This window comes from Carcharhinus amblyrhynchos, chromosome 27 (assembly GCF_965287045.1).
Source record: "Carcharhinus amblyrhynchos chromosome 27, sCarAmb.v2.hapA, whole genome shotgun sequence".
NCBI classification, from domain to species: domain Eukaryota; kingdom Metazoa; phylum Chordata; class Chondrichthyes; order Carcharhiniformes; family Carcharhinidae; genus Carcharhinus; species Carcharhinus amblyrhynchos.
This window is the reverse complement of record NC_137350.1, coordinates 26,748,366-26,760,720: the sequence shown is the minus strand read 5'-3', so window position 1 is coordinate 26,760,720 and position 12,355 is coordinate 26,748,366. Positions and strand designations below refer to the sequence as shown.

The following is a 12,355-nucleotide window of genomic DNA, read 5'->3' as shown; positions in this document are numbered from 1 at the left end:
TTAAAATAATGTTCAAAGGAATGTCACCTGAATATTTGTAGTCTTTATGTCTAATAGTGGCACAGTGGTTAGCACTGCTGCCTCTCAGTGCCAGGGACCTGGGCTCAATTCACAGCTTGGGTCACTGTCTGTGTGGAGTTTGCACGTTCTCCCCATGTCTGCATGGGTTTCCTCTGGGTGCTCCGGTTTCCTTCCACCATTCAAAGATGTGCTGGTTGGGTACATTGGCCATGCTAAATTCTCCCTCAGTGTATCCGAACAGGCATGTGGCAACTGGGGGATTTTCACAGTAAATTCATTGCAGTATTAATATAAGTCAACTTGTGACGTTAATAAATAAACTTTAAACTAAAGTGTCCATTACCTGTAAGTTTGTTACATTTGATTGTGTGATCTGAAATCTATGCATTGACACTGTCTGCACTTCCCGCTGCCTCGGCAAAGCAGCCAGCATAATTAAGGACCCCTCACACCCCAGACGTTCTCTTTTCCACCTTCTTCCATCAGGAAAATGGTATAAAAGTCTTGGGTCACGTACCAACCGGATCAAGCTTGTTCCCTGCTGCCATCAGACTTTTGAATGCAGACCTTGCATTAAATTGATCTTTCTCTACACTCTAGCTATGACTTTAACACTACATTCAGCACTCCCTCTTCTCTATGAACATTATGCTTTGTATAGCATGCAAGAAACAATACTTTTCACTGTATGCTAATAAATGTGACAATAATAAATCACATGTAACTTGCTAACTGATAAGTAAATACTACAATAGTGCTTTCAAGTGATGGAAAAGCAAATATCCTATTAAAATGATCCAATGTTTCCTTTTTGTAATTTGATCATTTTACTAATGTCCACTTATAATATTTTTCTGTAACCTAAATAAGTGAAGAACAAGATCTAGTTTATAAATGAGTCATGCATGTGTGATCATACACTCCTGTGTTTTACAGGGTGAAGAAAAGTTAAACCAGGCACCACATCCCACTTTATTGTCATCAGCTTCGAGAGGTGAGCTACACAATTTAATGCCTTTTTTGTCTGCAGCACAGAATTGACCTTTACATCTATTGTACCTATCTACACTCGGATATCAGGCAGTGTTGTGTTATGGACCTGTATCCAATAGGAACTGCATTGGCAATGCTCAAACTTGTTTCACAAAAGGCCTTGTCAACTCGAGAGACTTTATTCTCTCAGTTTAGACCGGATTTAAACTCCGGTTGCCTGAGAACTCAAGAATACAAGAAATAAAAGCAGGAAAAGGTCACCAGGCTCTTCAAGCCTGCCTCGCCATTCAATATGATCGTGGTTGATCAATGCCTGCCTCAGCTCCTTTTCTGTGTCACTTCACCATTGCTTCTATTCCTTGATCTATCAAATATTTATCCACCTCCACTTTAAATACTTCTAATGATTCAACCTGCAGTGGTTAGCACTGCTGCCTCACAGCACCAGGGACCAGGGTTCGATTCTAATCTTGGGTGACTGTGTGGAGTTTGCACATTCTCCCTGTGTCTGCCTGAGTTTCTTCTGGGTGCTCTGGTTTCCTCCCACAGTCCAAAGATGTGCGGGTTAAATGGATTGGCTAAATTGTCCCTTAGTGCCCCAAGATGTTTAAGGTAGGAAGGTTGGCAGGGAAATATGTGGGGTTACGTGGATGGGGTCTGGGTGGGATGCTGTGTTGGAGAGTTGGTGCAAACTCGATGGGTTGAATGGCCTGCTTCTGCAATGTAGGGATTCTATCCAAATATTCACTGAGGACTAAGCAAAAACAAATGTCCCTGAGGTTAGCCAAAAAATTGTTCTTCAGATGAACCATCCAGCTGTTCCCAGTGAAATGGAATGGAAAAGTTCCTGGAAGTAAGCCTACTCTGTCAGACAAGCAAGAGAAATAGAACCAGGAAATGCAGGAATTTCAATTCCATGACTTCTCAGACAAGGAGTAGGCATGAGTGAATCTAATGACAGTGTAACAATTTCAATCAACCTGAGGTCAGTCATAATAGAATTCCGTGAGGACCAAAATATGGGAACATTTCAATTTATCTAATAAATTTAGTTATTAAAATATTGATGTATATTTAGTCTTTGGCAATATTGAAAATTATAATCTTTGAATGCATTGACAGTACATTTTGTTTTCACGATAGTTTGGCAGTAATTATTTGCTTGGACCGAAAATAATGAAGAAATTGCGATCAGTTAGACCATAAGACATAGGAGTAGAATTAGGCCACTCGGCCCATCAAATCCACTCCACCATTCAATCATGGCTGATATTTTTCTCATCCCCAATCTCCTGCCCTTTCCCCATAACCCCTGATCCCCTTATTGATCAAGAACCTATCTATCTCTGTCTTAAGGACACTCGGTGACCTGGCCTCCACAGCCATCTCCTGCAAAGAGTTCCACAGATGCGCCACTCTCTAGCTGAAGAAATTCCTCCTGTGGCAAAGACATCGAGATGCAGCACTGTTAGATAACCGTTGTCAGTCAGTCCTCGTCGCTAATGTATGTGATATTGAATTGCAGCACATAACTTGATCTGTTTATTCCTTGTTAGATGAAGTGAGTACCCCCCTCAGTCACGTGGTAGAATCTGCAACAAGAAAATTCCTGGTCAGCCCTGTTTCTGAAAATAAGTTGCCAAATCCTTTGACAGTGAGTTCATCAGCTCAGCCTTATGTGGTCACCACAGCTACAGGTAAGAATGCCTTACGAAACAAGATATCTGAAAAAATTGACCATAGTAACGCCCTGATGAAAGATTTTAGAATGACAACCTGTTCCAATTTTTAATATAATTTAGGTGCAGTTCAAACTGATGGTGTACCACTGATGTAATAACATTTTTAATGGTTGCACAAAATGGATTCTCCCTCTGTCGACATGGTTATGCCTTGCATTGTGAGCAGTCTCAACATTTCTAAAGGGTTTAAATATCTGGACGACTATCTGATAGGTGTTTGGCTGTCTGTGTATAAAAAGAAAATCTCCACAAAGGGTGACATGGTGGTACAGTGGTTAGCATTGCTGCCTCACAGCGCCAGGGACCCAGGTTCAATTCCAGCCTCGGGTGACTGTGTGGAATTTCCAAGTTCTGCCTGTGACTGCATGGGCTTCCTCCGAGTGCTCTGGTTTAAAGTTTGAATGTTTAAAGTTTATTTATTAGTATCGCAATTAGGTTTACATTAAGACTGCAATGAAGTTACTGTGAAAATTCCCTAGTCGCCACATTCCTGCCTGTTCGGGTACACAGATAGAATTTAGCATGACCAATGCATCTAACCTGCACATCTTTGGACTGTGGGAGGAAACTGGAGTATCCGGCGTAAAACCATGCAAACACGGAGCGGGCATGCAAACTCCACGTAGACAGTGACCCAAGCCGGGAATCGAACCTGGGTCCCTGGTGCTGTGAGACAGCAGTGCTAACCATTGTTTCCTACCACGCTTCAAAGGTATGCAGGTTAGGTTGATTGGTCATGCAAAATTGCCCCTTAATGTCAGGGGGTTAGCAGGGTAAATACATGGGGTTATGGGGATAGAGCTCAGGTGGGTTTGTTGCCAGTGTGGGCCCAATGGCTGGATGGCCTCTTTCTGCACTGTTGGGATTCTATGGAAGCCAGCTTTTCATATGAATGTATTGCTTCTATCATAGCTTTACTGGAATTTGATAGTATAGATTAATTCTTGCAACTGTTGGACTATCCGCACCAGAATTACAAACATAGTGTTCCAAAACAATGGGATGCTTTCTATTTTGGGCAGTTGGGCCCAGCATGGTTTATTCCCAGTTATATTATACCTCAAGGCTCACTCACTATTTGGCAACTCCAAGTGCAGAATAGTACCTCTACTGCTCTAATGGGACTTAATGTCATTTCTTTTAACATACAGCCAGCAGTTGCTTGAGTGAAATTTCAAATTTAGGGGCACGGTTGCCAATTGGGAACCGCGTTGAGATATCTATCACCATTTAACAACCTTGCAGCCAATACAGAGACAAGGCAGGGGACATTCTGTCTGTTTCCTTTTATGGGAAATGGTTGTTGGGGAGGAAGAGAGGGGCGAGGGATGCCAAGGTCCTGATGCAATTGCTGGGCTGAATGCCAAGTCAGGAATCTAAATAGTGGCCATGGAGTGAAGGGGAGATTTTCAAGGAGGTAACCCAGTAATAGGTCACCTGCAGAAGTTCCATCCAATGAAAGACAGCAGGCCTGCCGGCTCCACAGCTGAGAGGGACAATGGGTGCGGCAAAGTCCGCTGGAAGAGTTGCCCGCTGCTACTGTTTATGGGGAACAGTGAGGATATCTCGAGATGGAGGCACGCTGTAAAGGCTTGTAAATTATACAGTGTCTATTGTGGCCACCACTGTCAAGAAGTCATAACCGAGGAGGAAGCAGGAGGCCATTACTGTTCGATCTTTGTGTTGCAGCCGTATAGAGAGCTGGGGGAGTGGGGGGGTGCTATCTGCTGCCTGGAGAACAGTGTTCAACAAATTCTCTCAATTGGCATTTTAATTTTTTTTTAATTTACTCATTTTACGGAACGTGAGTGTCTCTGACTGGGCTGGCATTTATTGCCGGTCCCTAACTGCCCTTTCAGAGGGCATTTGAGAGTCAACCACATTGCCATGGCTCTGGAGTCACATGTAGGATTTCCTTCCCTAAAGGACATTTGTGAAACAGATGGGTTTTTATGACAATCAACAATGGTTTTGTGGTCATCGTTGGGCTTTCAATTCCAGATTTGTTTTATTGAATTCAGATTTTACCATCTGCCATGGGGGGATTTGAATCCAGGTCCCCAGAGCATTACCCTGATCTCCAGATTGCTAGTCAAGTGACAATATCACTGCGCCACTGCCTCCCCTAATTGGCATGATTGGTTGTCGTCCTGTTGGCTGATGGGTAGCCTCCCCCATACACATGCGTGTGTGCACGCACACACATCCACACACTTGCGCATACAGCAGCCACCTCCTTGAAAAAAGCCAGAGGCTCAAAGCTAGCAGCACATCAAACGGGCATGAGAGATTGTTGGCATGCCCACCTCCAAACCCACTCTGCTTTGCCAGGCTACCCATTCAATCACCAAGTGCAGAGAAAACAGCTGACTTCACATTTCCTGCGTGGACTCTTCCTTGTTTCTGAACCTGAAACGGTATTTTCCACCTTCGTTAAGAATTCCCAAATCGTGTTTATCAAACTCACTTTCAAAAAAAACATTAAAAAAACATAAGTATTCAGCCAGAGAATGGTGAATCTGTGGAACTCTTTACCTCAGAAGGCTGTGGAGGCCAGGTCATTGAGTATCTTTAAGACAGAGATAGATGGGTTCTTGATTAATAAGGGGATCAGGGGTTATGGGGATGAGAAAAATATCAGCAGACTCAATGGGCCGGTGGCCTAATTCTGCTCCTATGTCTTATGGTCTTATTTTCTCATATGGTAACTGTGAATTAACATTACAACCTTGCAGCCAACACAGAGACAAAGCAGGGGACATTCTGCCTTGTTTCCTTTCGTGGGAAATGGTTGGTTGCGGGGGGGAGAGGGGCGAGGGATGCCAAGGTCCCAATTCAATTGCTGGGCTGAATGCCAAGTGAGGAATCCAAAGAGTGGCCGCAGTTCCCAATTGGCAACCGTGCCACTAAAATTGAAATCTCGTTCGAGCGACTGCTGGCTGTATGTTACAAGAAATGACATTTAAGACCCAGTAGAGCAGTAGAGATACTATTCTGCATTTGCAGTTGCCAAATAGTGAATGAGGTATAATCTAGGAATAAACCATGCTGACCCCAACTGCCCAAAATAGAAAGCATCCCATTACTTTATGATTTTCTGATTGTACGTTCCGAGCGAGCACTGAGGGAACAAATACAGCTCTTAGTACTAGCACCAGCAAAAGATATTAAACAAGAGTGTTTTGAGTGTGGTTTTGTGACAGGTTTCTAAAGCAGTTGAATTGCCATTACATTATTTTCCTACAGCTTCACCAAATGTGTACAATCAGCCCGGAGCAACCGCACAACCCATTTCAGCAGGCTATACGTCGGGAGCGATGCTTAGCAATGTGTCACTTCAAGGCTCTGATAGCGAACACAGCGGAACTGAACTGTTTATGTCGACACCACCACAGAATTTTAAGCCAGTGTTAATGTCTGTACCTACTGCTACTTGTGATTCAAACACTGTTCAAAACCTAACAGTGAATCAGCAGGGAAGTCCACAGTATGCTGTTCAAAGAGAACTTCCAACTATGGCCGCAGAGAATGTTGGCAAAGACATCCCACAATTTTTACAGCCACAGGCTAACAGTTGGCCACCAACCACACAGCCCTTGTCTCTCTTGGCTGATGTGCTATCACTGATGTGCATGAGTCAATTGGTCCATACAGTCCTACCGAGCAGTTCTTCATCACCTCCACTGATGTCTCCCAGCAGCAACACTACTTCTCCAGTCTCTCCGCCAGTCAGCATTTCCGGGCTGCCTCATATCTCATCGCCGGAAATAAGTATTGGACACCAACCAAATAAAGTTGAGAATGGTGGCATGGCGAGTCTAGAAGGGCAACTTGGATCAGTTTTCCCTGAGTGCAACAGATCTCCGGAGATGCTCCACAACTTCACCAATGTACCACAAATATCGAATTCCGAACTCGGTCACATGGTAGCGTCAAGCAAAGAAACTGACTTCAGCCCCACATCTTTTGCTATCCAGGGTATCCCATGCCAAAACGTTGCAACTCCTACAACAGCTTTCATGTCAACACCCACAACAATATCAGACGTATGCCCTCCATCATCAGCACAGCCTCAATTTTATTCGCATCCCAGTCCAATATTTAACCTTACAGGTTCCCATCCACCACATCAGAATGTGAATCTAGGAAATTACGTTCATTCTAATTTCTGTGGCAATACATTAGTTTCGCCTCCCATGCCTCAAGTTGCTGTCGCAGATCTTATAAGCGGCTCGACTAAAGAGCTAGAAAATAGACAGTTCTCGGTAAGTAGAATTGCTAATAAGTACAATTAATTTAGAATTTGATAAATTAATGATAACTGAAATGCAAAATTGATAAGTCTTCAGAGTGCTCTAATGTAATATTGCCGTGCATTCAATGGCAATGACTCATAATTAAAGGGAAGAGTAACGTTTAGAAACGAAAATAGAAAATGCTGGATAATCTCAGCAGGTCTGGCAACATCTGTGGAGGGAGAAATGTTTCAAGTCCATGTGACCTTTCTACAGAACTGAAAAAGGTCATATGGATTCAATACATTAACTGTGTTTCACTTGCTATGGATGCTGCCAGACCTGCTGAGTTTATCCAGCCTTTTCTGTTTTTGTTTCAGGCTTCCAGCATGTGTAGTATTTTGCTTTTACTAACAATTATGACTCTGGGTTGGTGAGCCAGAGTCCTACACTAATGTTCCAGAGACTTAAGTTCAAATTCCACCATGACAATTTCAATTCAGTTAATGAATAAATCTAGAGCAAAAGGTTAGTATCGTTAATGGTAACGGTAACTACCAGACTGCTGATAAATCCCATCCAGCTCCCATCTGATCGTTAGGAAAGAAATCTGCTGCCTTTACCCAGTCTGGCCAATTTTGTTGGCAGCACACTGGTTAGTATTGCTGCCTCATAGCACTAAGGATCTGGGTTCAATTCCTGCCTCAGGTCACTGTCTGTGGGGAGTTTGCACATTCTCCCTGTATCTGCATGGGTTTCCTCTGAGTGCTTCATATTCCTCCCACAGTCCAAAGATACGCAGGTTGATGGATTGGCCATGCTGAATTGTCCCATACTATCCCAAAATGTGTAGATTGAGGGGGGAGGGGGTGAAATTAGTGGAGTGAATAGTACAGGGAGTTGGTCTGGGTGGGATGCTGTGTTGGAGAGTCGGTGCAATGGGCCAAATGATTTGTTTCTGCAGTGTAGAGATTCTATGATTAGGTGACTCCAGACCTACAACTATCCTCTGAAATGCCTAACAAGCCACTTTTTTTTTACAGCAATTATGGATGGACAGTAGATTTTATAATCCCAGGAAGAGATTATGAAATGATAACAAAGCAACAATCAATCTGGTTCCACTACTGCCTTGCAAATCAAATGTGCTCAGAATTATATTTTAATGTGTGTTGCAAAAATGAAAAATGCTTATTTTGCATAATTTTGATATACATTTACGGAAATCTCTTTTTAACAGTTGCTGGATATAAGTAAGAAAAATATACCATCATTGGTTATAACAGAGGCCCTATCATCACAATCTGGAAATTCACTATTGCCTCCCATTACTGAGGGTAAGTGACTACTATATCTGCAATGTCGTATTCCTTCATTTTTTTTGCTGAATCAGTTACTTAGCATTTTTAATTTCCAGCCAGTAGTTCCTACCACTTCACTGTGGAGTCTGTGTGAAGTTTGCACGTTCTCCCCATATCTGTGTGGGTTTCCACCAGGTGCTCAGGTTTCCTCCCATACTCCAAATATGTGCAGGTTTGGTGGATTAGCCATGCTGAATTGCCCCTTCGTGTTCCAAGATGTATGGTTAGGGGGATTAGTGGGCTAAACATGTGGAGTTATGGGGATAGAGCCTGGGTAGGATGCTCTGTTGTTGGTGCAGATTTAATGGGCTGAATGGCTGTCTTTCTGCACTGTAAGGTTTTGATGATTCTTTCATCCATTCATAGTTAGTCTCACTTGTGACTTCTATGATGTATCTATATGGCTGTAGTACTTTCATTTTGCAATAGTGGTGCCTAAATGTAAGAAACATAGAATTAACCAAGCAATGTGATATGGTTTATTAGCAACCTTTTTGTAACAAACTAATTCCAAAATAATTATTTGAAACACACCTGTGCAAGACTAGTTTTTCATAAATATTTCAATATATATTTAGTTAAGGAGGAGCAAACACTAGTTTAAAGTTATTTTGATTTTTTTAGAACATTTTTAGGCTGGGAAGACCTCAATGCACCATGTTTAGTTTGTAGGCAAAGGTACAGAGGCTGGAAGTTTTTGCACATAATATAGACTCATAGAAACATTTTTGGCACAGAAGATGGATTTCTAGTCGCTTTTGTGTTTACAATCTTTCTGCCAATAGGGCCACTATTCCTGGGATCCTATGTTGTGCAATACCAGGCACCATGTTAAATTTTTAAAAGTAGCAGTATTCTTACTAATATAAATTCAGTGGCATGTATCTATTGGATGTGTGCAACACAGCCACCTGGTAATATATTTCTGCCTGTCTTAATCGGTTAAAATAGTTATTGGAATCACAGAAGGTTAATTTCAGCTTGCCAAAGTAAGGGTTTTGTTAAAATTGAGGTATGCGGGGAAAATTGTGATTATAATGCTGTTTGTTTCTATCACTAGTTTTTTGAAGTTTGTTTATTAGTGTCACAAGTAGACTTACATTAACACTGCAATGAAGTTATTGTAAAAATCCCCCAGTCACCACACTCCGCCACCTGTTTGTGTACACTGAGGGAGAATTTAGCATGGCCAATGCACCTAACCAGCACATCTTTTGGACTGTGGGAAGAAACAGAAACACCTGGAGGAAAACCATGCAGTCGGGGGGGAGAATGCTACTTACCAAACCCTGGTCCCTGGTGCTGTGAAGCAGTAGCGCTAACTACTGTGCCACCAGTCCATTGTGCTGCGATGCGAAGTTGTGGGGATAATGATTCAAATTTATTTGTAACTGGAAATTCCAATGTGATCACTTAATAATATTAGCCAGTCATCACATCTAGGGAAGGTACAAAATAAAGCAAGCAGTTATGCTTCAGGAAGAAGCAGAATTTGAACAGCACCAGTGCTCCAACCATTCTGAGCAGCTTCTCAGAACCATAGAATTCCTACAGTAGGAGGAGGTCGAGTGGCCCATTGAGTCTGCACCAACTCTCCGAAAGAGAAACGCACGCAGCCCACACCATCTCCCCCCACCCTATCCTTGTAACTCTGTGCATTTACCATAGCTAATCCACCTAACTTACACATTTTAGGATACTAAGGGGCAACTTAGCATGGGCAATTCACCCAATCTGCACATCTTTGAAGTGTGGGAGGAGACCTGAGCACCCGGAGCAAATCCGCGCAGACGTGGGGTGAACGTGCATACTCCACACAAGGTCACCTTGTGGAAAATCGAATAGAAATAGCCCATGGAACAAGGGCATGGGATTGAGAAAAGAAAAAATTAAAAGAAGCAATAAATATGACGAGTATAAAAGAAATGGTGACGCTCAAACTTTGCAAATGATAATGTAATTGCTTTGATGGCACATTAATATTTAGAGAGTTGACCTACCACTTTTGCCAAGTTATAAAATTAATCGTTTAATTTCCTGTAAACCAAAAGAACATCATTTTGACTACGTAATTGAAATGTAATATTCTAATTGACAATGATGAATTTTCAAAGATAAGATGGTATTTTAGTAATAAAACCATCAATTTTTCTCTTTTGTGTAACACTAAGTAACAAGCTCTTGCTATTTTCCAGTGTTTCAGTGAGCACGTGTTAATCGCATTAGTTGTAGCTATTAGCAAATGTTTGTAGTTCAGGAAGGAAACCAAGACCAAATACATTAGCCAAGATTAGAGATAGAGTCATAGAGGTTTACAGCATAAAACAGGCCTTTCGACCCAACTTGTCCTTGCTGCCCTTTTTTTAAAACCCCTAAGCTAATCCCAATTGCCCACGTTTGGCCGATATCCCTCTATGCCCATCATACCCATGTAACTATCTAAATGCTTTTTAAAAGATAAAATTGTACTCGCCTTTACTACTACTTCTAGCAGCTTGTTCCAGACACTCATCACCCTCTGTGCGAAAAAAATTCCCCCTCTGGACACTTTTGTATCTCTCCCCTCTCACCTTAAACCTATTCCCTTTAGTTTTAGATTCCCCTACCCTTGGGAAAAGATATTGACTATCTACCTTGTCTATGCCCCTCATTATTTTATAGACCTCTATAATGTCACCCTTCAGCCTCCTATGCTCCAGAGAGAAATGTCCTAGTCTATTCAGCCTCTCCTTATAACTCAACCCATCAAGTCCTGATAGTAAATCTTTTCTGCAGTCTTTCTAGTTTAATAATATCCTTTCTATAATAGCATCACCAGAATTGGACACAGTATTCCAAGCCTTACCAATGTTTTGTACAACTTCAACAAGATGTCCCAACTCCTGTATCCAATGTTCTGACCGATGAACCAAGCATGCCGAATGCCTTCTTCACCATTCTGTCCACCTGTGACTCCACTTTCAAGGAGCTATGAATCTGTATTCCTAGATCTCTTTGTTCTGTAACTCTCCCCAACACTCTACCATTAACTGAGATAAATTAACATTAAATGATATTTGAAAATGATTCATTTGACAAGCTCCTGAGCAATTTTGTGTCAAATGGAATGTTTTGAACATTCAAATATGTTAATATAAAATGAGATTGATCCTATTAGGGTTGATCAACCTTTACTGTACTGATCTTCAATTGTAGCTGGATATTTGATATCCCGAAAGTGACACAGAACGTAACATATTTTGCACAAAGTAAGAAATTACAAAGGGTTGTGAATGAAGCCCAGTCCATCACGCAAACCAGCCACCCATCCACTGACTCTGTCTACACTTCCTGCTGCCTCGGAAAAGCAGCCAGCGTAATCAAGGACCCCACGCACCCCAGACATTCTCTCTTTCTCCTTCCATTGGGATAAAGATACAGCAGTCTAAAAACACGTACCAACTTACTCAAGAACAGCTTCTTCCCTGCTGACATCAGACTTTTGAATGGTCGTATCGTATCACAAATTAAACTGATCTTTATCTTCACCCTATCGGTAACTGCAACACTAGATTCTGCAGCCTTACCTTTCCTTCTCCCCCTGTGTACTCTTTGAATGGTATGTTTTGTCTGTAACAGCAAGAAAAAACACTTTTCCCTCTATCCCAATATATGTGACAATAATAAATCAATTCAAGTAGGCATATTATTTGAATCTGGGTCTGAAAAAACCAAGGTTATTACAATGATTATTGGAATAAATAAATCATCACAGTTTAGCAGGAAGGGAAAGTGAAAGAGGAAGCATTTCACGACAGCACAGTGGCACAGTGATCAGCACTGTTGCCTCACAGCGCCAGGGATCTGCGTTCAATTCCAGCCTCGGGTCACTGTTTGTGTGGAGTTTGCACATTCTCCCCTTGTATGTATGGGATTCGTCCGAATGCTCCGGTTTCCTCCCATAGTCCAAAGATATGCGGGTTAGGTTGATTGGCCATGCTAAATTGCCCCTTAGTGTCAGCAG

General features: G+C 42.0%; 1 protein-coding gene across 2 annotated transcripts in view; it reads left to right on the top strand.

Annotated features, from left to right (window-relative positions):
• Positions 1-12,355, top strand: part of wnk4a (WNK lysine deficient protein kinase 4a) — an 85,406-nt gene that overhangs the window by 59,802 nt on the left and 13,249 nt on the right. For both annotated transcript variants that reach the window (XM_080213824.1, XM_080213822.1), the window contains exons 13-16: positions 958-1,015; positions 2,571-2,711; positions 6,003-7,021; positions 8,232-8,328. In XM_080213824.1, the coding sequence (XP_080069950.1) occupies positions 958-1,015; positions 2,571-2,711; positions 6,003-7,021; positions 8,232-8,328 (1,315 nt within the window). The remainder of the gene's footprint in view (positions 1-957; positions 1,016-2,570; positions 2,712-6,002; positions 7,022-8,231; positions 8,329-12,355) is intronic.